Raw genomic sequence first — 20,682 nt, forward strand, 5'->3', positions numbered from 1 at the left:
TTAAATAAATGGAAAATAGTAATTTTCTTTTTCAAAGTGAAAATTTGTTATATAATACAAAATATATAATACTGAAACATTCATAGCTTAAAAGCTAATACGCGCGGTACTGTTTGATTAAGAATTATTGCTTTCATAATATGATGTAGGGCATTCACATATACACCTCGTTATCATAAAATTACATGCGCTCTAAAATTTTATATGCAAATTTACATTGACTCTAGATTTTCCCTGTTTCAATCAAATTTTGTTTTTTTTTTTTTTAATGCAAATACAATATATATTTCAAATAAACAAATAGGTTAAAATTTAAATGAAATAATTTTTTATCAGTTTATATAGAGGAGTATAATTTTCTATATGATGTTTCGCGGTATATAATAAATTTATATACACATGGAAGGACCATCTGTTCTGGTGACACTTTAAGCTTGAATAGGGTCGTTTTCTCTGTATAGCTTTTACCAAACGAGACTTTTTCTTTTCTTTAGAGATTCCATTCGTGCAAGGACCCGCGCGCTCGCTATATATATATATATATACCTATACATACCATCTAACTGTGAACGTGATTTGTAAACCGAACGGGTAACAATTTCCGGATGAGTGCATTCTAATGAAATTCTCTTATTCCTTTCTAAAATAAGCATCACACTTTCGCGAACCTTAATTAATCCCCTTGTTATTTATATATACTCGACTTTTTCCTTTTTCTTTCCTTTCTTTTTTTTTTTTTTTGATAAAAGAATCAACCGCAAAATAGTTTTTTCCGTTGGAGGAGAAAAAAAAATGCAACATTTTTTTTAAGGAAAATTAAAACAAAATTTATTTGATTCAAATAATTGCGGTTACTTGACTATTAGCAAATAAATATTTATAATTATTATTTTTACGTAACTAATAATGTTTTTACTAATTTCTAAATTTTTGACGCTTTAATTGAGGAAAAATATATATTATTTATTTCAAAGATGAAAAAATTTATTTGATTTAGAGATAAAAAATATTACTTGGCAAAAATATTTATTTGGGTAGAAAAGAAGTGAATTGAAAAGAAAAAAATTATAGCCGCATAGAGAAAACAAAAAGTAAATTGAAATTTGTTTTCAATACACGAGACTAAATTTTTTTCTAATGTGCATTTTTTATGAGGATACATGCTTGTAGATCTTATTAACCAACAATTCACGAATCTCCGTTTCGTCAATCTCGCATGGGAAATCTCAGATTCGAGTCTGTTTACTTGGCACTTGAAATCCTTCGGGACGTCAATGATAAGATTTCTCTCTGACAATTTCTATATATATATATATGCTACTGGTTTTAACGGTATTTTAGTTGATGCATGATTTTCTCTAAAACGTTATTAATCTCCTATTAATTAATATCTTATTTATATAATATATATTTTAAATAAATATTTACTAGAACCAATTAATAGTCAAATAACCGATTATTTGAATACAATAATTTTTTTTTTTTCACAAACGAACTGCAAAATAAACCTAGCGGCGATGTTCTTAACTATAAACCGTTCCTCTATCGGTGGCGTCTTCAATTAAAACACTCACCCTAGTGATGGCGTCCTCAACTAAAGCGCCAAAAATTTAGAAATCAGTAAAAAAAATTATTAATAACGTAGAAATAATAATTTAAAATATTTATTTGATAATAGTCAAGTAACCGATTACTTGAATGAAATAAATTTTTTTCAAATACAATCAAAAAAAAAAAGTTTTTGAAAATTTTTTTTTTCAAACGATTGTTGTATACTGATTAACTTTGTTTTGAAAACTATATGAGGTTAATTCCAATTAGAATTCAGGATTTTCTGGTGTGTAAAAAATACGAGGGATAAAACTGATCTAGAGGTGAGGAAATTGGCTCTAAGTAGATTAGGAAATGTTTGATGGGACAGCGTGTTTTATCTCTCACCCACGACTTTCATATATATAGTCTTCTTTTTTTCCACTACCTTCTATTCCTGAGGAATACAAATTCGTTTTAAGTAGAATACGTGTGTTTTGGTCAGACGTTTCAAACATTATTATCACACCATTCAACCGCATCACTATTTTCTTTTACATACACAACAAGATTCTTCATTATTCTTATTACATTTAAATAAAAGGCACGTTTCCATGGCATAAATTATTATTTACACAAATATATATATATATATATATATATATATATATTAAAGTTTAAATCGTTTAATTATTTATAGTTAGAATTTTAATTGTTTTGCTATATATAATAGGAGTAATTTTATATATTTTAATTAATAGATAAGCCTTAATTTTTAAAAAATATTGTATTAAATTAAGACCTGATGTTTATAATAATTATTATTTTATTTTAATATTATTATTTATTATTTTCTTATTATTTTATTCTTCTTCTTCTTCTTTTTATTATTATTATTAATTAATTAATTAATAATGAATTAATAATTCTCCTATTTAATACAAGTGCGAAAAATTGAAGCGCTCCTCTAGCGGTGGCGTCCTCAACTAAAATACTCCCCCTAGTGATGGCGTCCTCAACTAAAATACTCCCCCCTAGTGATGGCGTCCTAAATTAAAATACTCCCCCCTAGTGATGGCGTCCTAAATTAAAATAATTCATCTAGTGACTCTAGTGACTATAACCGATTATTAGAATTAAATAAATATTTTCTTAATTGTAAAAAAAAGTATATGAATATTTATCAATTCGTTTGCAAACCAGGGAATACAATTTTCTTCCTTTAAAAAAAAGTAAAAACACAAAAAAAATACACTAAAACGTATCTTAAAGACTGGAGAACTAGAAGATTTTCATTCGCGAGAGAGAGAAACAGTTCTCATTGAATGGCTTTTTGAGCCAAGAAAGTTCTTCAAACTTAAAGCGAAAGACAGAAAAGTGTGCGGGAGATGTGCTCTATTCAAGAATAATCCTGAATTTTAATTAGTGAGGGCAGTAAATTAAATTGAGGAAATTAAGCTAGAACTTTATCAGACACAAAGCGCAGGGAGGGGAGGGGGGGGGCAGGAAGGTGCATTTAAGAAAAGAAAGAAAACGATTAAAACTACAATTTCTAAAATCAAGCAAAAAAAAAGAATGTAAAAAGTGGATTATATATAATTCTATATATACGATCAAGAGAGGAAGGAACCGTGAGATGTTTCCTTTTATCCATGCGCAGCAATTTACAAACATGAGGGGGAATTTTGTTAATGCCAGAAAATTACAACCCCCGGAAGTTATGCAACTGGACCGCTTTTACTTTAGGCGGTGTATAAAAGGGGGGGAGGTGGGAGGGTTTCGTAAACTTGGCCCGACACCGGAAACAGGAGAGGTAACGAACTAAAATCACTTTAGTATGAAGTTTTCATCTGATTTTCCAACATTCCTTGTTGTAAACATACAGGATGTGTAACATTTTCCCTAGACATATCTCAGATAGAGACTTGTTCATCATTGGCGTCCAACCACCTCCCTCCCCCTCAAAAAAAGACAAATTTACAAAAACTAAAAAAAACTACATTGAAAATAAAAATTTCATTAATTCAACTAATCGATTACTTCCCAAGAAGCACGTAATATAACCTCAATATCAAGGTAATATTACATGTAAGATTCGTAATATAACGTTGTAATATTACAGTAATCTTACAGTTATCTTAAAATGTCCGCCTCAAGGTAATATTACCGGTAATGTTACTGTAATATTACGCGCTAATATTAAGGTAATATTACAGTAATATTGCAGTAATATTATACCGTAATATTAAGGTAATATTACAAGAGAATATTACAGTAATATTATGGGAACATTTCTTTACGAAAAAAATCTACCCATCCAGGGAATCGAACCCCGAACTCAAAGGACACGAGTCCAGAGTTTTACCAACAAGCCAAATTGACTTATAATATATTTACGTTTTTTATGCTTTATGAATAACTCAAATCAGTCTGTAATATTACTGTAATATTACCGTTAATATTACAGTAATATTCCCAGTAATATTACAGTAATATTCCCGGTAATATTACCTTGAGGCGGACATTTTAAGATCACTGTAAGATTACTGTAATATTACAGCGTTATATTACGAATCTCACGTGTAATATTACCTTGATATTGAGGATATATTACGTGCTTCTTGGGTTGACTATTATCAAAAAAATAATTGTATTAATTATTATTTGCTACATAATAACTTTTTTTAATTTCTAAATTTTTGGCGCTTTAGTTAAAGACGCCGCCACTAGGGGGAGTGTTTTTGTTGAGGACGCCACCGCTAGAGGAACACTATTTAGTTCAGGACGCCACCGCTAGGTTTATTTATTATTAGTTCGTTTTTCCTACAAATAGCACAAAAAAAATTTAATTTAAATAATCGGTTACTTGACTATTATCAAATAAATATTTATTTCTATTAAATAAATTTTGTTCAGTGTTACGATTATTAGTTTTTCGGAAAAAATATCGTGGGAATTGTAGATAAGATAAATCAGATTGGTTTTTTTTTTTTTTTTTAATGAAAAGGGGAAAATTTTTTGCTGAATGAGGAGAAAACTGAAATATAATAAATAGACAATTCTGATATAAAAGCAAAAAGAAAATCCTGCAATTATTTTTATATTCAGGACACACATCATATACAATCTATAAAATCTGGTATATATAGTATGTGGTCAACTCATTTCTTTAGCTTTCTGGTGGTGATACACGTATATATATATATATATATATATATATATATATATATATATATATATATATATATATGAAAGTCAATTGCCACATCAAAGTCCTTTCCCAACAGGACCGTAAAACGTCAGACGATCTTTAATTACCTGAATCACTTTCTCTAAAATATTAACTCGACATGATCCTGCTAAAATGTTCCCTATATATATTTCATTACTACAAAAAAATCTAGAAACTATCTTTTCACTGTTTTGCAAAATAATTATAAATAAATTACTAAAAGAATAAAATTTAACACAATATTATTAATTAAATTAAAAATAATAATTTAATTAGTTAAAAATAACAATTATTGTCCCAGAATTTAAATATTTATTTTTTAAATTTGAATTAGTAAAATTTAACTAATTAATGGTAAAAAAAATACAAAAATAAAAATTAAATCACTAATTAAAATTCAACTAATTATTATAATTAATTAAACTAATCTAATTAATGTTAAAAAAAAATTTTAGTTACATTTTACTAAATCGATAGTATAAAATTTTATAATTTAAATATAATAATAATAGTATTTAAATAAATAGTAATTAATTTAATATTTAAATATAATTATTTTTAACTAATTAAAATATTATTTATTTTAATTTATATAATAATAATAATTTGTTGAATTTAATAATTTAGTATTTAGTAAATTTAAAATTTAGTAAAATTTAAAAACTAATATAAAGTTAACTAATTAATATAAATTAATTAATATATATTTAAAAATAAATATATTAAAAAAATATATTACTATCGATTTAGTAAAATTTAACTAATTCAAAAGGAAAAATTGAGTCACTTATTACTAATTAATATAATTAATGAAAATAATTTTACTAATTAATATTTTAAAAAAATTACTACAGATTTAGTAAAGAGTAATTAATTTAAATAAAAATTGAGTGATTAATTGAAATTTAACTAATTAATATAATTAATTAAATTAATTTAACGAATGAATTGCATAGAAATCTACTATCAATTTAGTAAAATTTAACTAATTCAAAGAAAAAATTGAGTCACTAATTCAAATTAATTAAAATTTTACTAATTATAAAATTTAGATAGTAATTATAAATATTTAATTAATATAAATAAATAAAAATTTCTAAAACAATTTTGTAAAAGAATATTGATAAATAAAAATTTGATATATATATATATATATATATATTATTTTTTTGGAAGTTTATCTGATAAATGTTTAGAAAATAAGTATATATATTATATATATATAGCATATACACCCTGTTATATGTGGGATAAATAGTGGAAAGAACGGTGGGGTCGACTCTTTCATAGATTTTCATATTCTTTCTCTGAATAGTCTCAGTATACGACTTTACAGGAAATCGTATTTTTAAAAATATAAAAACGGAAGAGGAGAATTCTTTTGCACCGCGCGCCAAAAATAAAAGTTTAAAAATGTATATTGCCACTTTTTAAATTCCTTTTCATGCTGCTTTGATATCCAAATACATTTTTTTTTCTCACAATTTCTAAAATTGTAATTAATAAATTATCAAAAGAAAACTAAAAAAAAAACAACATTTTTCATTAAAAATGGAACGTTCTTTTTTTTCGTAAATATTTTTCCTGAGAATCATATCGCAAACGCACGTATATACAGGTTTTGTAATAAAACCCTTAAGCTGAAGGGATTATATGTGAAAGTTTTTTGGAAAAAGAAGAAGCAAAAAACTGCGCCTTCTTCACATATATATATATATATATATATATATATATATATACACGGTACTGATCTGTATGACTGTGGAAGCTGTTGGCAGGATTAAGAGGGGTTAAGATTATCTGGATGAAGTTCAAGTCTGAATCTAAAGTCTTAATTCCCCTTATCTTCGGGGCTTGTTGTCGTACAAAAATAACGAGAATTGTGCGCTGAGAAAAAGTTAATCGGAGCTTAAAAGTCAAAATACTTCCTTTAATACTCCTCCCCCTCTACCCCCCCCACTCATCATCTTCATCTTTTACGAATATAGGTATTATATATCAAGAAAGTTTTACAATTATTCCCTACTAACACTCTCTCTAATTCTGAATTAGTCAAAAAAAAACGAACTACTTTTAAAAGCAAAAAAATCAATCAGTAATAATTTTTTTTATAATCATTTAATTAAAAAAATTAATTGTTAATATTAAATACATTGGATTATAATTTATGCTAAATAAACTTTTAGATAAAAAAAAATAAATAAATAATATTAAAATAATAATTTTAGTAAAATAATAAAAAATAAATTACAGTAAAATAATAATTTTATTCAATTAATAATAAAAATAAATAATATTTAAATAATAATTTTAGTAAAATAATAAAAAATAAATAACAGTAGAATAATAATTTTATTCAATTAATAATAAAAATAAATAATAATAAAATAATAATTTTAGTCAAATATAACTAATTCAATTATTAGACAGATTTGATTTTTTTTTAACTAACAATTAATAATTTTTTTAAATAAAAAAAAAATAAAATTTGAACCGGCCGTATAATAATTTTATCTCAATAGAATTCTTTGAGACTGGCAATCAAATAAAACACTTGACCCGGTGACCGCAGTTTTTTAGCAGCGAGAAAGCTTCTATTAGATTTTTTAAATTAACTTTTTTTCTGAAATCGTCTACAACGATCGAATTCAGTATTTTATGGATATTATGTCAATAAAATTGTTCAATAAGATATTATTTTGCAAAAAAAAAATAAAAAAAACTGCTTTATTTTTATTTCGAATTAAAAAAACTCCTAATTAATTATAGTTAAAAAAAACTAATTATTAGTAAAATTCACTTTTAGCTTATGTTAAAATAACTAATGATAACTAATTAATTTAATCAAATTCAACTATTTTTTAAGTTACATTTCTATAAAAAATTAATAATTTTTTACTAATAATTAGTTATTTACTTGACTCAAATAAAAATTATTTGGTTCAAGTAAATATTTATTTGAGTAATCAAGTAATCGATTATTTAAATCAAATAAATTTTTTTTCATTATAGAGAAAAAAAATTTTAATTTTTGATTTTTATTTACAAAAAAATTTTTTTTTAAATTTTTTTGTCATTTTAAATAAAAATAATAATTCACGCATTATTAATATTTGAAATATTGTCACTATTTATGAAAAAAAAAACCTTTTAATTTTAATGTTTACCACATCGATTTTTGTCATAGCTTTATATATATATATATATGTATACATAGAAAATAAATTTCAATAACAATTAAAATCGTCAAATTTTTACGCCAAATCTACCGAGGGATTTTAAATACGCGATTGTATGTGTGTATAATTTTAAAGTTTCCCCTGTGAATTTTCACGGCATTATATTATACGCGTTGAATATTAATGGCAACGTTTCCAAACGCATCGAATACATTCATTATTCCTTCGATTTTCCACAATATATGTCATTAACAAAGTTAAATAAATAATCATTTATAATGCTATTGTACTCGACACTCTCTCTCTCTCTCCCTCTCGTTAATTTCTAAGTACTTAAATAAATTTACGAAAATAATATTACGCATAAACCAAAATCAACAATTATAATTTTTTTAAAAATTATTTTAAAAAGAAATAAAATAAAAGAAATTTTTTTAAAATTCAATTATTTCTCGATTTTTTTTTATTGATTAGAATTTAATTTTATTTTTCATGTTTTTTTTCGTAAATTAAAAATTTCAATTGATATCGATCCATATGATAAAAAGAAATTTTTCTTTATCATCAAAAAGCGACATTATCGACTGAGTCGTGTATCTGTCACCGCAGTGCAACAAAGAAAATAAATATATTTTTGTATAAAAAAAATTGAATCAACAACACTTTACGATAGTTTAAAGGTCAAAATCAGACAACTTTTTTTTTTTTTACAAATAATGGTGTAGATGTAATTTAAATGTGTATATTCTATTCAAATCAAAGTTCAAAGAGGTGTGGAATTGTGCCTCTTATATATGATATTTAATTTCAATGAAAATTCAGGTTAGCTCTAATTATAATTATAATTACTGTGTTTTTGTTTAATTTAATACTAAAAAAGAAACATTATATTGAGATTTTTTTATCTCCATTATTTTAGTAAATTATACTTAGTTTTTTTCAGATTAAATTACAATTCTGTGAATAGCAGCACTGGAGTAAAAAAAATACGGAAATTATTAAAAAAAAGAACGTAACTCGAGTAATAATAAGGTAAATACATTTACTGTTAATTAATTTTTTTTTATCTATTGTAGTGTCTTTTATCTATTTGATGATTATCAATAATTAAATCCTTCAATCATAAAAAGTTTGGTTATGTTTGCTATTTATGATAAGGAAATGCGATAAATAATATAAAAATTATGTTTCAGAATGTTTTGAGAGAAAATTTCTAGAAAAAAATTAATATTTACAAAATCAACATAAACTTTTTCAATTAACGAGAGAAAAAATGGAATTAGCATTAGCAAAGTAGTAATCTTAAAAAAAAAGAAACCCCCCACGAGTCAAAAATGTTTTCAAGAGTACGAGGATTTTTAAATCGACATAAACGAAAGTTTATCATCAGTGGAGTGGTAGTTGGTGGATTTATTCTAATCACAAGATATACTCAACGTAAACTTCGCGAATGGCAAGAGAAAGAAATACGTGAACTTCTCGAACGAACACGACGATCGCAACATTTTGAAAGTACAGAACGAACATGTGATCAAACAATATTGACATTAGCTACAAGTGTTCGTAATTCAGTGACAAAAGTATTGGACACAGAAACAATTGTCAATAAACTTCGCAATGGTTGTTCAGATAAAGTTGCAACATGGAATATTTTGAAAATTCTCGCTATTTCAAGATCAGCTGTTATTATTTATGCACACGCAATGTTAGTTGCTACACTTAGAATTCAATTAAATCTTGTTGGTGGTTATATGTTTAAAAGTTCACAAAATCCAAATGGAACAATAAAAACCAATGAAATTACACAACAAAAATATATGTCACTTTGTGGCTATTTTATGGACGAGGGAATTGAAAAACTTTGTTCATTGGTCAAGGAAAAAGTTGAAGAAATAACAGCATCCACTTCATTGCGTGATAAATTAACATTAAGAGATTTGGAACAAATTTATTGGTCAATAATATCACTTGTTTCTGCTGATTCAAAAATTGATCCAGTTAAAAATTTACCAAATTACATGATTCCACCGAATTGCGAAAAAGAGACAGACATTATTTTATCAAAAATGATTAATGAAACATTAGATCTTTTAGAAAGTGAAGAAGTACAAACATTGATACAAACAAGTATCAGAAGTGGATTTGTCCTAGTAATTGATCATATTTCAGAATATTTTGGTGATTCAACTATTAAAACTAATGGAATAAAAAATAATAAATTTTTACCAGCACCAGGAACTTCAGGTGAAAAAGAAACAATTTGGACAAATTCTGTGGAAAAATCTGCTGATGAATTTGTCAATTTAAATAAAGTTGCAATGCCAATGGCTAAAATTATTCCAATTATCAATGGACAAGTACCGGATGTTCCTACATCAAGAGATGTACCTTCCGATTGGTTACAACGATTGACATTAAATGATAAACTCAAAACATTAGGAGCGAATGTCTATGAAGCGTTTAGTTTTTAATTTTAATTTTCAATTATATGTTTTTTTTTGTGCAGAGTATTTGTAAATATTTATTTAATTTTTCCATTCCAATAAATGTCGAATGACATAAATTCGAATGTTTTAGATAAATATATAAATAATGTATTATAGTTCAAAAAAAAAAAAAAAAATCATCACATAAAACTATTTTGTCTTAAACACGATATTATTGTATGAAACATTGCAGATCGTAAAATCTTAAAAAAGCATTTAATATATAATTCTTAAAATATTTGTACTCACAGTCGCAATTTTTGTATAGTCTATAAAAATATACTTTCAATAAAAAATTTGACTATTACCATTTTTTGTGAATTTCTCCAAACTTTTGATTCCTCCTCGCATCCATCGTGGGATTTTTAGATCTTTTAATTGATAATTCCATCCACATTTTAACTTTTCACAACACAAAACACTGTATTATAAAACACTTATTCTTGTTTTAAAACACAACACTGAAATCAGTAACGAAAACCGCACAGTTCGACTTTTTTCAAATTGAGGTTATGTCCGTTTTGCAAAAAATTTTAATTCACTATTTTTATGCAAAAAAAATTACCGGCACTAATTAAACACTTCCTTTTTATGTAAAAATAAACTTTCTTTAATAGAACTTTAATCAAATTAACCGTGAAAACTAAATTAAATACGAGAAAAACTGAAATTAGTTACGTTTTTCAGTTATCGACCCGCCCTACGGCGCTCTCCCGCGATTTTGATGCTAGCGAAGTGAAGTTGGAGCATAATCGAATTTGAATCGACTAATCGATTCGATTAATCGAAATTTGAAATTTCGATACTAATTGGAAAAAAAATTAACTGAATTTACAATTTAATGATTCTGATAATTCTGAGAAAATCTATTTAATTAGTTTATATAACCAAAATAAATAGTAATTTTAAAAATGTATTACACTTCTCTAATCGACTTTCAACAAATTTGTTTGTAGTTAACATTAAAATAGCAAAACGAAAATTTTTGAAATTGAGGTTATGTTTACTCTATGAAAAAATTTTAACAACTTCTGTTGACAATAATTAAAAAAAATAGACTTATTGTCTACTAACAATGTAAAAATCGACTTTGTTTAACGATACGTTAATAAATATTTATAAATTATATAATTTTTACCAGAAAAAATGAAAAATAATGAACTGCTCCAACACACACGTCCTTCCCGCTCAGACGATTTCCAGCAACTGATTACTGTGAAGTTAGCAACTCAACTCGAAAATTTCCACTGTATACTTTTTTAATTTTTAAAAATATAAATAGAACTAATAAAAATTGCTTTACAATTTTTAAAATAAAACACTTTTCTAGTTATAATAGAAAAAAATAAATTAATTAAAATTAAAGACTAATTGAATTTAATTAAATAATTAAATTCTTAGATTATTTTTAAATTATACACTTATTACCGCGCTAAAAGTGTCGTCTGCTGTATACTTTTGTTTATATACAATTTGAAAATAATAAAGCAATTTAATAATTATCAAACAAATTTGAAACAAAATTAGTAATTTAATTACATTTTTACTACTTGTATTATTATTCAAATTACAATTGTTCTTTTTTTGAGACAATCACAAAAAAATGTCAACAAATGAATGTTTGGCGCCTTTTTAAAATGTAAGGTTAGTTTTTATAATATTCTTATAAGAAAATGTAAAAATGTATGTATAACATTTTTCCATTTTTTAATATAAAAATATCACTAAAAAAATGGATAAAAGTGAACAATCACAGAAATCAGAAGATGATAATTATACAGGTAAAATAATTAATGTCTTTTAATACAGAAATATTCTTTTAGTCAGCAAAATTCTATGCTGACGAATGCAATTTTTGTCACAAACATTTCTTTAATAAAGAATTAATAATCATGAATTTTACAGAGGATAAAGAGGAAATTTCCCTATTGTTACAAACTGTACCAGCATTAAATGATTTATTTAATATACACTGTAAAGTTGGTGAAGGTAGTTTTAGTTCCGTATTTTTAGCAACTCTCAAGTCTTCCAAAGATTCCAAAAAGTTTGCTATTAAACATTTAATACCTACGTGTCATCCTTCAAGAATTCAACGTGAAATGAATTGTCTTAAAAAAATTGGGTAAGTAATTTTTTTTAATAAATTTTATTGTGGAATTAATTTAAATTTTTATTTTCTAAATAAATAAAATATTTTTCAGGGGTCAAGATCATGTAGCCGGATTGGAATTGTGTTTAAGACATGCAGGATCAGTTGTTTTAGTTATGCCTTTTATGAGGCATGATAGATTTATGGTAATATTTAAATATATAATTATCAATTTTTGATATTTTTTTCACTATTGAGAATTATTTTTATTTAGGATTATGTACAAGATATGACAGTGGATGAGACAAAACATTATATGCGTGCCTTATTAACTGCCTTGCAAAGAGTGCATAGATTTCATATTATGCACAGAGATATAAAACCCAATAATTTTTTATACGATCGTTCTAATAGAAGGTAATATTTAATTAAATGAATATAAAAATTAATTTTTTTTAAAAATAATTTGATTCTTTTTTTCAGATATCTTTTAGTTGATTTTGGTTTAGCTGAAAATTACAAAAGAGATATTAATAAAAGTAATATAAAACCGTTAACACCACCTGTCGCTGATAATGTAAAAAGAAAAAGAGAAAATGAGGTAAAAAAAAAACAATAACTTCTAAAATATTAATATAAAAGTAACATAATCAATATTTCAGGTGACTAAAAGTTCTCCTACGTCTCTAGGAAAATTGGAAGAAAAATGTTATTGTTTCGGAAAACCAAAAGTTTGCTCTCTTTGTTTAATAAGACCCGCACAAGTTGCACCTCGAGCTGGTACTCCAGGATTCAGAGCACCGGAAGTTCTCTTAAAACATCCTGCTCAAACACCAGGTTTAAATTATTATTTTAATAATTTAATTATTTTTCTTTCTTTCATACTTAGAAGTTTCTTTTTTTTTTAAATTTTAGCAATTGACATTTGGGCGAGTGGAGTTATTTTATTATCAATTCTTAGTGCAACACAACCTTTTTTTCGATCTCCAGATGATGGTACTGCTTTAGCAGAAATTATCACTATTTTTGGATCTGATAAAATTCATCTCTGTGCACGAAAATTAGGTAATTTTTCTTTTTTTTCAGCAAAAAATAATTTATTTTCTTTTTTTTTTGCATTAATTTATTTGTTTATTATTTTATTTTTCATTAAAACTAGGAAAAAAGATAACAATTCCCGAACAAATCCCACCAGTTGATATCGTAAAACTTTGTCAAAAGTTACGAAACAGAGACAAAAATATAAAATCTGAAGAGGTATTATTTTTCTTTAGTTTCACTTTTATTTATTCGCTGCTTTTTATTCAAAATTTAATTCTTTTTTTTTTTAATTTTCATTAATTTTATGTTAACAAAATAGATAGTGTTTTATAATTTAATTATTTTTTGTAAAGGAATCTTCAGAGAAATATTTTCCACTAGAAGCATTTGACTTATTATCGAAACTAATGGAAGTGGATCATAGACTGCGAATAACAGCTACTGAAGCTCTCAAACATCCATTTTTAAAATTCTAATCAAATTTATTTTCAATGAGGACCATATCAATAAAAATGCTAAACATAGTTATTTCATATAGTTTCTGAATAATATATTTATAAAATGTTTAACAAATTTGTATTTGGATAATTGTTAATAATAATTGTTGGCTGTGTTTTACAGAATAAATTATAATTTTCCGCATTTATTTCTTTTTCAATTAAATGTGACCTAAATTTTTAAAATTAATAATTTCTAGAAAATTAAAACAATTAACACCTTTTCTTTTAATTCGATTAACAATCTATATTTAAATAATTACAAAAACTTACGTATCTCAGCAGAAATAAAAATCTAAAAATGCTTAATTCATAAAACATTAACAACATGGAAGGCACATTTTGGTGATGATGAAAATTGTTGAAATAAAAATATGTAATTCAGTCGACTGCATTTTCTGTATCAGTAAATTTTTCAATAACTTTCCATTTACTCGCCTCCTCTAAAGCTTCAGCGGCAATTTTTTGTATTTTCTTATCAACATCATTACTTTTTGTCAGAGCCATTAAAATCTCCATAATATCAGTTTCAATAATTTTACCAGCCACTTCTTTTGTACACTTTATCATATTTAGTACAATAACAATACCACGATGTTGAACATCCATATTTGGATTTGCCAATAAAAATCTCATTACCTCAATCCAACGTTGTACATCAAATATTTTGTAACAAGATTTTTTACTAACGGAAGTAACAATTGCCAATGCACCAGCGGCTGCCATACTTGTTTCTAAATCTTCCTCCTCACAAAGAATTGTCAAATATTTCACTCTATCGTTTTCTTGTTCAAATAATTTAATTGTCTCCTCACACATTACCATATTTGTCATACATTGAGTGGCGGCTCTTCTCAACATATCATGCTCCTCATACATATAATTTTCAATTTTTTGCAATCCACCCTCTTGGAGAATTCTCTTTCTCACTGAATCATTAACGCCAGCAATATTACAAAGTGCCATTAATGCCTCAAAATTTTCCAATGCTGAACATTCAGGATTCAAGAGATTTAACAATGGTGTAATAACTTCAAACAAACGTTGACCAGGAAATGCAACTTCAGGATTAATTGTTATACCCAAACGTGCCAATGCTTGTGAAGCTTGTTTCTTTCCTTTATCCGTACCTTCAAGTGACAATGGTAATAGAACTTTTCCTCCACCTTGTTGTACAACAATACCACGATTTTCCTGTTGACTACATATTCCATTAAACACTCTCGCTATTAATTCCTTACAATTTTGACTATCAGTCTTTGAAAGTGCCACCAATGCACTTGTAACACCAGCTTTTGTCAACAAACACAAACGTTTGCTCACAAAATCCTCATCATCAAATTCATGTTCCTCGGGAATATGTTGTTTCGCAAATTTTGCCAACTCCAACATTTCGGGTATCATTTCTTGTTTATCGTAAGCATTACATAAATTAACGAGTGTTGTGACAACACCATAGACAACAGATTTATCACCCGATTGTGAAAGTTCAATCATTGCACGAATTGCATCTTTATCTTCAATTAATTTCTCCTTCACTTCAGCGTCAAATGTCAAATATGAAAGACCCTCCACGGCCCATTTTCGCATATCTTTTTGTTTCTTTGGATTAATCAAAAAACGTCGACAAGCCTCAGCGAGTTTTAATGTTGCACCTTCGGCGAATGGACGAAATGTTGCATCGGAACCACCCGATGCGCCAAGTTTACAAAGACCAACAAGTGCACGAACACGTATTGAATCGTCTTTTGATTGATACAATTGTTTTAAAATATTCACACCCTGACTAATAATTGCTGTTGCTTTATCTTTTTTCGATGCACTTGCTATTATACATTCGCATGCAACTTTTTGCTGTAAAATATCATCAGTTCCAGCCATTACTAAAATCATTTGCATAACACCATCTTTTGCCACAATACTATTGCCAACGTCCAATGGACCAAGTAAAAGGGTCGTTATTGCAACAACCACACGTACCTGAATAAAAAATTTTCAATTTACAAAAAATTGATTTTAAATCAAATTTCTATATTTTCTTACCTTTGACTCAATATCCGGTGTTAAAAGTTTATCCTTAATAAATTCATCGATAGCTTCAGTGAATTTTGCCTTTGCTGCATCGTAATACATATTTTCATAAATTCTCGCCAAACAAACGCTGGTGACTGTTCTCGTTGAATCAGTAATTTCCATCGCTGATTCGTATTTATATTCCGAAAGTTCGCTAGCAACTTCCATTAAACGTTGAACACCACGAATATCAACCAATTGTTCCGCCCAATTTAAATTAGTATAATGAATATTCCTTATAAGTAATTCAATAATAGCATCGCGAGCAAAACCAGAAATTACACGACTCGTTGTACTAAATACCAAACACGATAAAATTGTATCGATCTCTTTTTTATATTTCTCACATCTCTCTTTATCTGGTTTCGAATCTGGTTTATTAGTCAATCCACTGTACGAATTAAGTATTGTCTGCAAAAAAAAAAAATATTTTAAATACAGAAAAAAATGTTTTTTAAATACAGAAAAAAAAAATTATTTTCCCTACCTGCATACAATATTGCGCTGCATTAACACGTTCTTCATTTTTACTATTAACCATATCCAAAAACCAAGGCACACCAACTTCTCGTATAAGACTATCAGTTCGTATTACATTATCCTTACAAAGTTCGGCAATTATTCGAATTGCAGCAATAATAACATCATCATTTTTATCAAGTTTCAATAATTGAATTATTTTTGTTATTATATTCTCAGAGAACATTATTTCAGCACCGGATTTTTCACGCGAAAGAACTAATAAATTATTCATTGCCGTTTCTCTTTTTTCTTTATCCGATTCCATATTAAATGCTACGTCAAACATTTGTGAAACCTGTAAGAAATTTATTTTTCAAAAAAAAATGTAAAAAAGAAAAATTCAATAAAAATAAAAAAATAAGTATACCTTAGAGCTGACACGTGAATTTTGTTTACTTCTTTCTTGAACAATTTCATGAAGTCGTGCAATAATTGGTTGTATTGCTTTATTACTTGAATCGACATTAATTATAAAACGTGCATCACGATATGCTTCCTCGTATCTTTCTAAAGCATCTAATGCTTGACAACGACGAAAAAGTGCTTTTGGATCATTGGGAGAAATTTTTAACGCCTCATCGCAATCTTTAATTGCTTTATCATAATTTAATTGTTTAAGATGAACAGCAGCACGATTTTTTAAATAAACTGCCTTATCAAAATTATCATCCTGCGATAAATTTAATGCATTTGTATAAAAACTAAGTGCCTCATTCCAATTGCCTTTATTAAATTCAATATTTCCCTTTTCCTTCCATTCTTGAGATGTCAATACTTCTTTCGTCATTTTTGTTCTTGAACTACAATAAAAAAAAACACTAAATTAAACACTTTTTTTTTTATAATTATTACATAATTTTAAATTAACTTAAAGCTTAGAAAAATCAATTACAAATTATGGAAATGTTAAATCGTTACTTAATAAGACGAAAGTAATTTATTTTTTTATATTTTTAAGTACACTTACGATTTTTCTAAAAAATATTAAGTTGTATTCACAAAAATTAAAACACTATAATATCAGAGCAAAAAATGTACTGAAGACTCTCTCACTCTTCGGATGCATTTAAAATGGATGTAGAATTATCTCGACGTTTCTAAAACGTTAACGGAAGATTAGTTTATTTTAAACTTATTTGGAACGAAGCCCAAATTAAATCATAAACACACGCAACATTTTTTGTTTAAAAATAGGTCGTATGTCTATTTTGGATAATCCGGTTTTTTGTAGATGTCAAAATTAGGTTAGGTTCACGAAAGTAATTTTCATTCGTTCTTAAATTTTTGGACAATTTAATTAATCGTTTGTCATATCGATAGTCGTATACGATTTAAAGCACGTGTTAGATTTAAATGACATTTACAAATATTTACATTAGTTTTTATTAAATTACGTAAACAAAAGTAGTATTGTTTTATGTTAATTACAAATTAATTAACTAATTTGTAATTGAATAACTTGTAAATGTTGCAAAAATTACATTTATTTAATGATCAAAAAATTGGTTATGTTTCTTGATTTTTATAATTGAAAACAATTTTCTATAGCAGTTGTTTTATTATTATTAATATTCAAAATAAAAGTCAAAGAAGGTAATTATCTAACATTTATTTAAGCATAATTTTATTTATTTTAATTAAATTTCAAAACATCACATAAACATAACCTCTATTTTAAAATACAGTGATTTGTTATTTTGTTTTTTATATTGTTGACAGAATGATTATTCTACGAAGGAGCTTTTCACATTTGATGAAATATCTACGATATAAAACTTCCAACATCTCCAGAAATGGTACTTTCAAATTACTTATAATTATTAATTATTAATTAAAAAATTTTTTTAATTTTATAATTGTAGTGTGCAATTCAGGAGAAATGTCCTCAATTACATTTAGAAAAAGTGATTACATTGTTTGGATGGATATGGAGGTATGTGGTAATATTTTTAAAACTTTATATATATATATATATATAAAAATGTATTTGAAAAAAAAAATTTTCAGATGACGGGTCTTAATCCACAAGAGAATAAAATTTTAGAAATAGCTTGTCTTGTTACTGATGGCAATTTAAAAACAGTCAGTAATGAATTTCAAGTTGTAATTCATCAATCAGATGAAGAACTCACTGGAATGGATGAATGGAACACAAAGCATCATAGAAAGGTAAAAAAAAAATAACTAAATTTGAATCAGTGGAAAATTGTATTTGTAAATTACTTATATTTTTATTTTATACAGTCTGGATTAATAGATGCTTCTAGAAAGAGTACAATAACAAATAATGATGCTGAATTAATGATGTTACAATTTTTAGAAAAATATTGTCCATATAAAACTTGCCCTCTTGCTGGAAATTCTATTTATATGGATCGAACATTTCTCATGGCACAAATGCCTTTAGTTCATGAATATTTACATTATAGAATAATTGACGTTTCTTCTATCAACGAAATCGTAAGGTAATTTTGAAAAACTATTCAGATTTTTTATATATTAAAAAATAATAAAAATATAAATATTTCATTCTATTTTTTTTTTTTAGACGTTGGAATCGCAATATCTATGATGAAAGACCGCAAAAATGTTTTAATCATCGAGCACTTTCTGATATTCAAGAAAGTATAGATGAATTAGATTATTACAGAAGGTACATGTTTAAACCAAATTGTAATGAGTCATGAATTTAATTTCTTTTTAATTAAATTAATTTTAATCGAATTTACTTTCTTTTAAGTATATATTATAAAAATTGTACAGAACGAATTTTTTATATATATTAAAAAAAACAAAATGAAATTATTGTTTTAAGATAATAAAATACCATATAAAAAAATTTAATTTTTATTAAAATAATAATTAAAAAAAAAAATTATTAAATTAAGCGCTTAAAATTGAAGTTCTAATTGCTCGTGAATTTTGTCCAAAAAATTGCGAAACGCATGCGCGATTCTTTTGTTTAAGAACATAACCAAAAAAAAAGTTATCTCACGTGCTTGTCAATTTTGTAAAGGAAAAAAATTTAATTATTGATCGGAAAAAGAAAATTTATATTTTTAAAACTTTTATTAATGGATATAAACAGTGATTATATCGTTTGGATCGATATGGAGGCAAGTTTAAAAAAAAAAGTTTTTATTATAAACAAATTTTATTTAAAAAAATTTATTTTTACAGATGACAGGCCTTGATCCGATAAAAAATAAAATTTTAGAACTAGCATGTCTTGTAACTGATAGTAATTTAAAAATAGTGAGCAATGAATTTCATGTTATTATTCATCAATCAGATGATGAGCTCAATGGAATGGATGAATGGTGTACAAATCATCACGAAAAGGTGTTTGCGGGCAAAATTATTTTTATTTAATATTTTTAAATTTAATGAAAACTTAAATTGTAATATTTATTTTTTTTTTAGTACAGTCCGGATTAACAGATGCTTCTAAAAAAAGTACAATAAAAAATTCAGAAGCTGAATTAGAATTATTAAAATTTTTACAAAAATACATTCCAAAAAGAAAATGTCCTCTTGCTGGAAATTCTATTTATATGGATCGAACATTTCTCATGACACAAATGCCTTTAGTTAATGAATATTTACATTATAGAATAATTGACGTTTCTTCTATGAAGGAATTAATAAGGTAATAATTCAAAATAATTATTCTCGCTGAACTATTTTTTATAATGCAAAAATTGATATAATTTGTGTAAAAAAAAAAATTCTTTTTCAGACGCTGGAATCCTTCTATATATGAAGATAGTCCAAAAAAATTGTTAAAACATCGTGCACTTGATGATATTAAAGACAGTATACGAGAATTAGAATATTACAAAAGACATATATTTCAATGAAAAATAGGGAAAAATTAATTTTTTAAATATTAATATCAACTAATTTACTAATTTGGAGAATTTGTTTGATTGTCAATTGTTTTTAAATATAATTTGTAAATACTAAATGAAATAAAATTATGAATTTTTTTAAAAATAATTTTAAATAATTTAATTAATAGCAAAAAAAAAAA

At 25.6% G+C, this 20,682-nt stretch overlaps 6 protein-coding genes across 6 annotated transcripts in view; 4 read left to right on the forward strand and 2 right to left on the reverse strand.

The window, feature by feature from the left end:
* Window positions 1–11,279, reverse strand: part of LOC127281768 (lachesin-like) — a 69,626-nt gene extending 58,347 nt beyond the window's left edge. Inside the window, exon 1 of the mRNA XM_051305651.1 lies at window positions 10,736–11,279. The gene's annotated coding sequence lies outside the window, so the exon portion shown is untranslated. The remainder of the gene's footprint in view (window positions 1–10,735) is intronic.
* Window positions 8,529–10,739, forward strand: LOC127281770 (peroxisomal biogenesis factor 3). The gene is made up of 3 exons (XM_051305653.1): window positions 8,529–8,763; window positions 8,885–8,973; window positions 9,135–10,739. Exon 3 carries the CDS (start codon window positions 9,276–9,278, stop codon window positions 10,410–10,412), a length of 1,137 nt encoding a protein of 378 aa, XP_051161610.1. The 5' UTR covers window positions 8,529–8,763; window positions 8,885–8,973; window positions 9,135–9,275; the 3' UTR covers window positions 10,413–10,739.
* A 592-nt stretch (window positions 11,280–11,871) lies between the features above and the next one.
* Window positions 11,872–14,199, forward strand: LOC127281763 (cell division cycle 7-related protein kinase-like). Its single transcript, XM_051305638.1, has 9 exons — window positions 11,872–12,208; window positions 12,333–12,549; window positions 12,629–12,722; window positions 12,791–12,933; window positions 13,000–13,117; window positions 13,179–13,353; window positions 13,432–13,581; window positions 13,676–13,773; window positions 13,911–14,199. The coding sequence occupies exons 1-9, from the start codon at window positions 12,160–12,162 to the stop codon at window positions 14,031–14,033; spliced, it is 1,167 nt and encodes a 388-aa protein (XP_051161595.1). The 5' UTR covers window positions 11,872–12,159; the 3' UTR covers window positions 14,034–14,199.
* LOC127281762 (protein unc-45 homolog B) lies at window positions 14,082–17,887 on the reverse strand. Its single transcript, XM_051305637.1, has 5 exons — window positions 17,617–17,887; window positions 17,017–17,449; window positions 16,615–16,944; window positions 16,098–16,538; window positions 14,082–16,034 (listed from the first exon to the last, which is right to left on the reverse strand). The coding sequence occupies exons 2-5, from the start codon at window positions 17,434–17,436 to the stop codon at window positions 14,436–14,438; spliced, it is 2,790 nt and encodes a 929-aa protein (XP_051161594.1). The 5' UTR covers window positions 17,437–17,449; window positions 17,617–17,887; the 3' UTR covers window positions 14,082–14,435.
* Window positions 17,888–17,958: 71 nt separating this feature from the next.
* On the forward strand, window positions 17,959–19,451 carry LOC127281765 (oligoribonuclease-like). Its single transcript, XM_051305639.1, has 6 exons — window positions 17,959–18,242; window positions 18,369–18,445; window positions 18,512–18,582; window positions 18,657–18,818; window positions 18,894–19,114; window positions 19,198–19,451. The coding sequence occupies exons 2-6, from the start codon at window positions 18,370–18,372 to the stop codon at window positions 19,334–19,336; spliced, it is 669 nt and encodes a 222-aa protein (XP_051161596.1). The 5' UTR covers window positions 17,959–18,242; window position 18,369; the 3' UTR covers window positions 19,337–19,451.
* Window positions 19,452–19,611: 160 nt separating this feature from the next.
* LOC127281785 (probable oligoribonuclease) lies at window positions 19,612–20,648 on the forward strand. The gene is made up of 4 exons (XM_051305674.1): window positions 19,612–19,765; window positions 19,830–19,991; window positions 20,078–20,298; window positions 20,389–20,648. The coding sequence occupies exons 1-4, from the start codon at window positions 19,724–19,726 to the stop codon at window positions 20,507–20,509; spliced, it is 546 nt and encodes a 181-aa protein (XP_051161631.1). The 5' UTR covers window positions 19,612–19,723; the 3' UTR covers window positions 20,510–20,648.
* The last annotated feature ends 34 nt before the right edge of the window (window positions 20,649–20,682 follow it).

The sequence above is a fragment of the Leptopilina boulardi genome, unplaced genomic scaffold (genome assembly GCF_019393585.1).
Source record: "Leptopilina boulardi isolate dan_hultmark-lab unplaced genomic scaffold, ZJU_Lbou_2.1 LbouV2_278, whole genome shotgun sequence".
NCBI classification, from domain to species: Eukaryota; Metazoa; Arthropoda; class Insecta; order Hymenoptera; family Figitidae; genus Leptopilina; species Leptopilina boulardi.

What these genes read in the sequence shown, in the direction of transcription:
- LOC127281785 (XM_051305674.1), top strand. Translation starts at nt 19,724, where the DNA reads ATGGATATAAACAGTGATTATATCGTTTGGATCGATATGGAG. An exon ending in GTACAAATCATCACGAAAAG is followed by an intron (nt 19,992 to 20,077) that starts GTGTTTGCGGGC and finishes TTTTTAGTACAG; the next exon opens with TCCGGATTAACAGATGCTTC. An exon ending in TCTATGAAGGAATTAATAAG is followed by an intron (nt 20,299 to 20,388) that starts GTAATAATTCAA and finishes ATTCTTTTTCAG; the next exon opens with ACGCTGGAATCCTTCTATAT.
- LOC127281763 (XM_051305638.1), top strand. Translation starts at nt 12,160, where the DNA reads ATGGATAAAAGTGAACAATCACAGAAATCAGAAGATGATAATTATACA. An exon ending in TGAGGCATGATAGATTTATG is followed by an intron (nt 12,723 to 12,790) that starts GTAATATTTAAA and finishes ATTTTTATTTAG; the next exon opens with GATTATGTACAAGATATGAC. An exon ending in TCTCTGTGCACGAAAATTAG is followed by an intron (nt 13,582 to 13,675) that starts GTAATTTTTCTT and finishes CATTAAAACTAG; the next exon opens with GAAAAAAGATAACAATTCCC.
- LOC127281765 (XM_051305639.1), top strand. Translation starts at nt 18,370, where the DNA reads ATGATTATTCTACGAAGGAGCTTTTCACATTTGATGAAATATCTACGA. An exon ending in TTGTTTGGATGGATATGGAG is followed by an intron (nt 18,583 to 18,656) that starts GTATGTGGTAAT and finishes AAAAATTTTCAG; the next exon opens with ATGACGGGTCTTAATCCACA. An exon ending in ACACAAAGCATCATAGAAAG is followed by an intron (nt 18,819 to 18,893) that starts GTAAAAAAAAAA and finishes TATTTTATACAG; the next exon opens with TCTGGATTAATAGATGCTTC.
- LOC127281762 (XM_051305637.1), bottom strand. Translation starts at nt 17,436, where the DNA reads ATGACGAAAGAAGTATTGACATCTCAAGAATGGAAGGAAAAGGGAAAT. An exon ending in ATTCACGTGTCAGCTCTAAG is followed by an intron (nt 16,945 to 17,016) that starts GTATACTTATTT and finishes AATTTCTTACAG; the next exon opens with GTTTCACAAATGTTTGACGT. An exon ending in CAGCGCAATATTGTATGCAG is followed by an intron (nt 16,539 to 16,614) that starts GTAGGGAAAATA and finishes TTTTTTTTGCAG; the next exon opens with ACAATACTTAATTCGTACAG.
- LOC127281770 (XM_051305653.1), top strand. Translation starts at nt 9,276, where the DNA reads ATGTTTTCAAGAGTACGAGGATTTTTAAATCGACATAAACGAAAGTTT.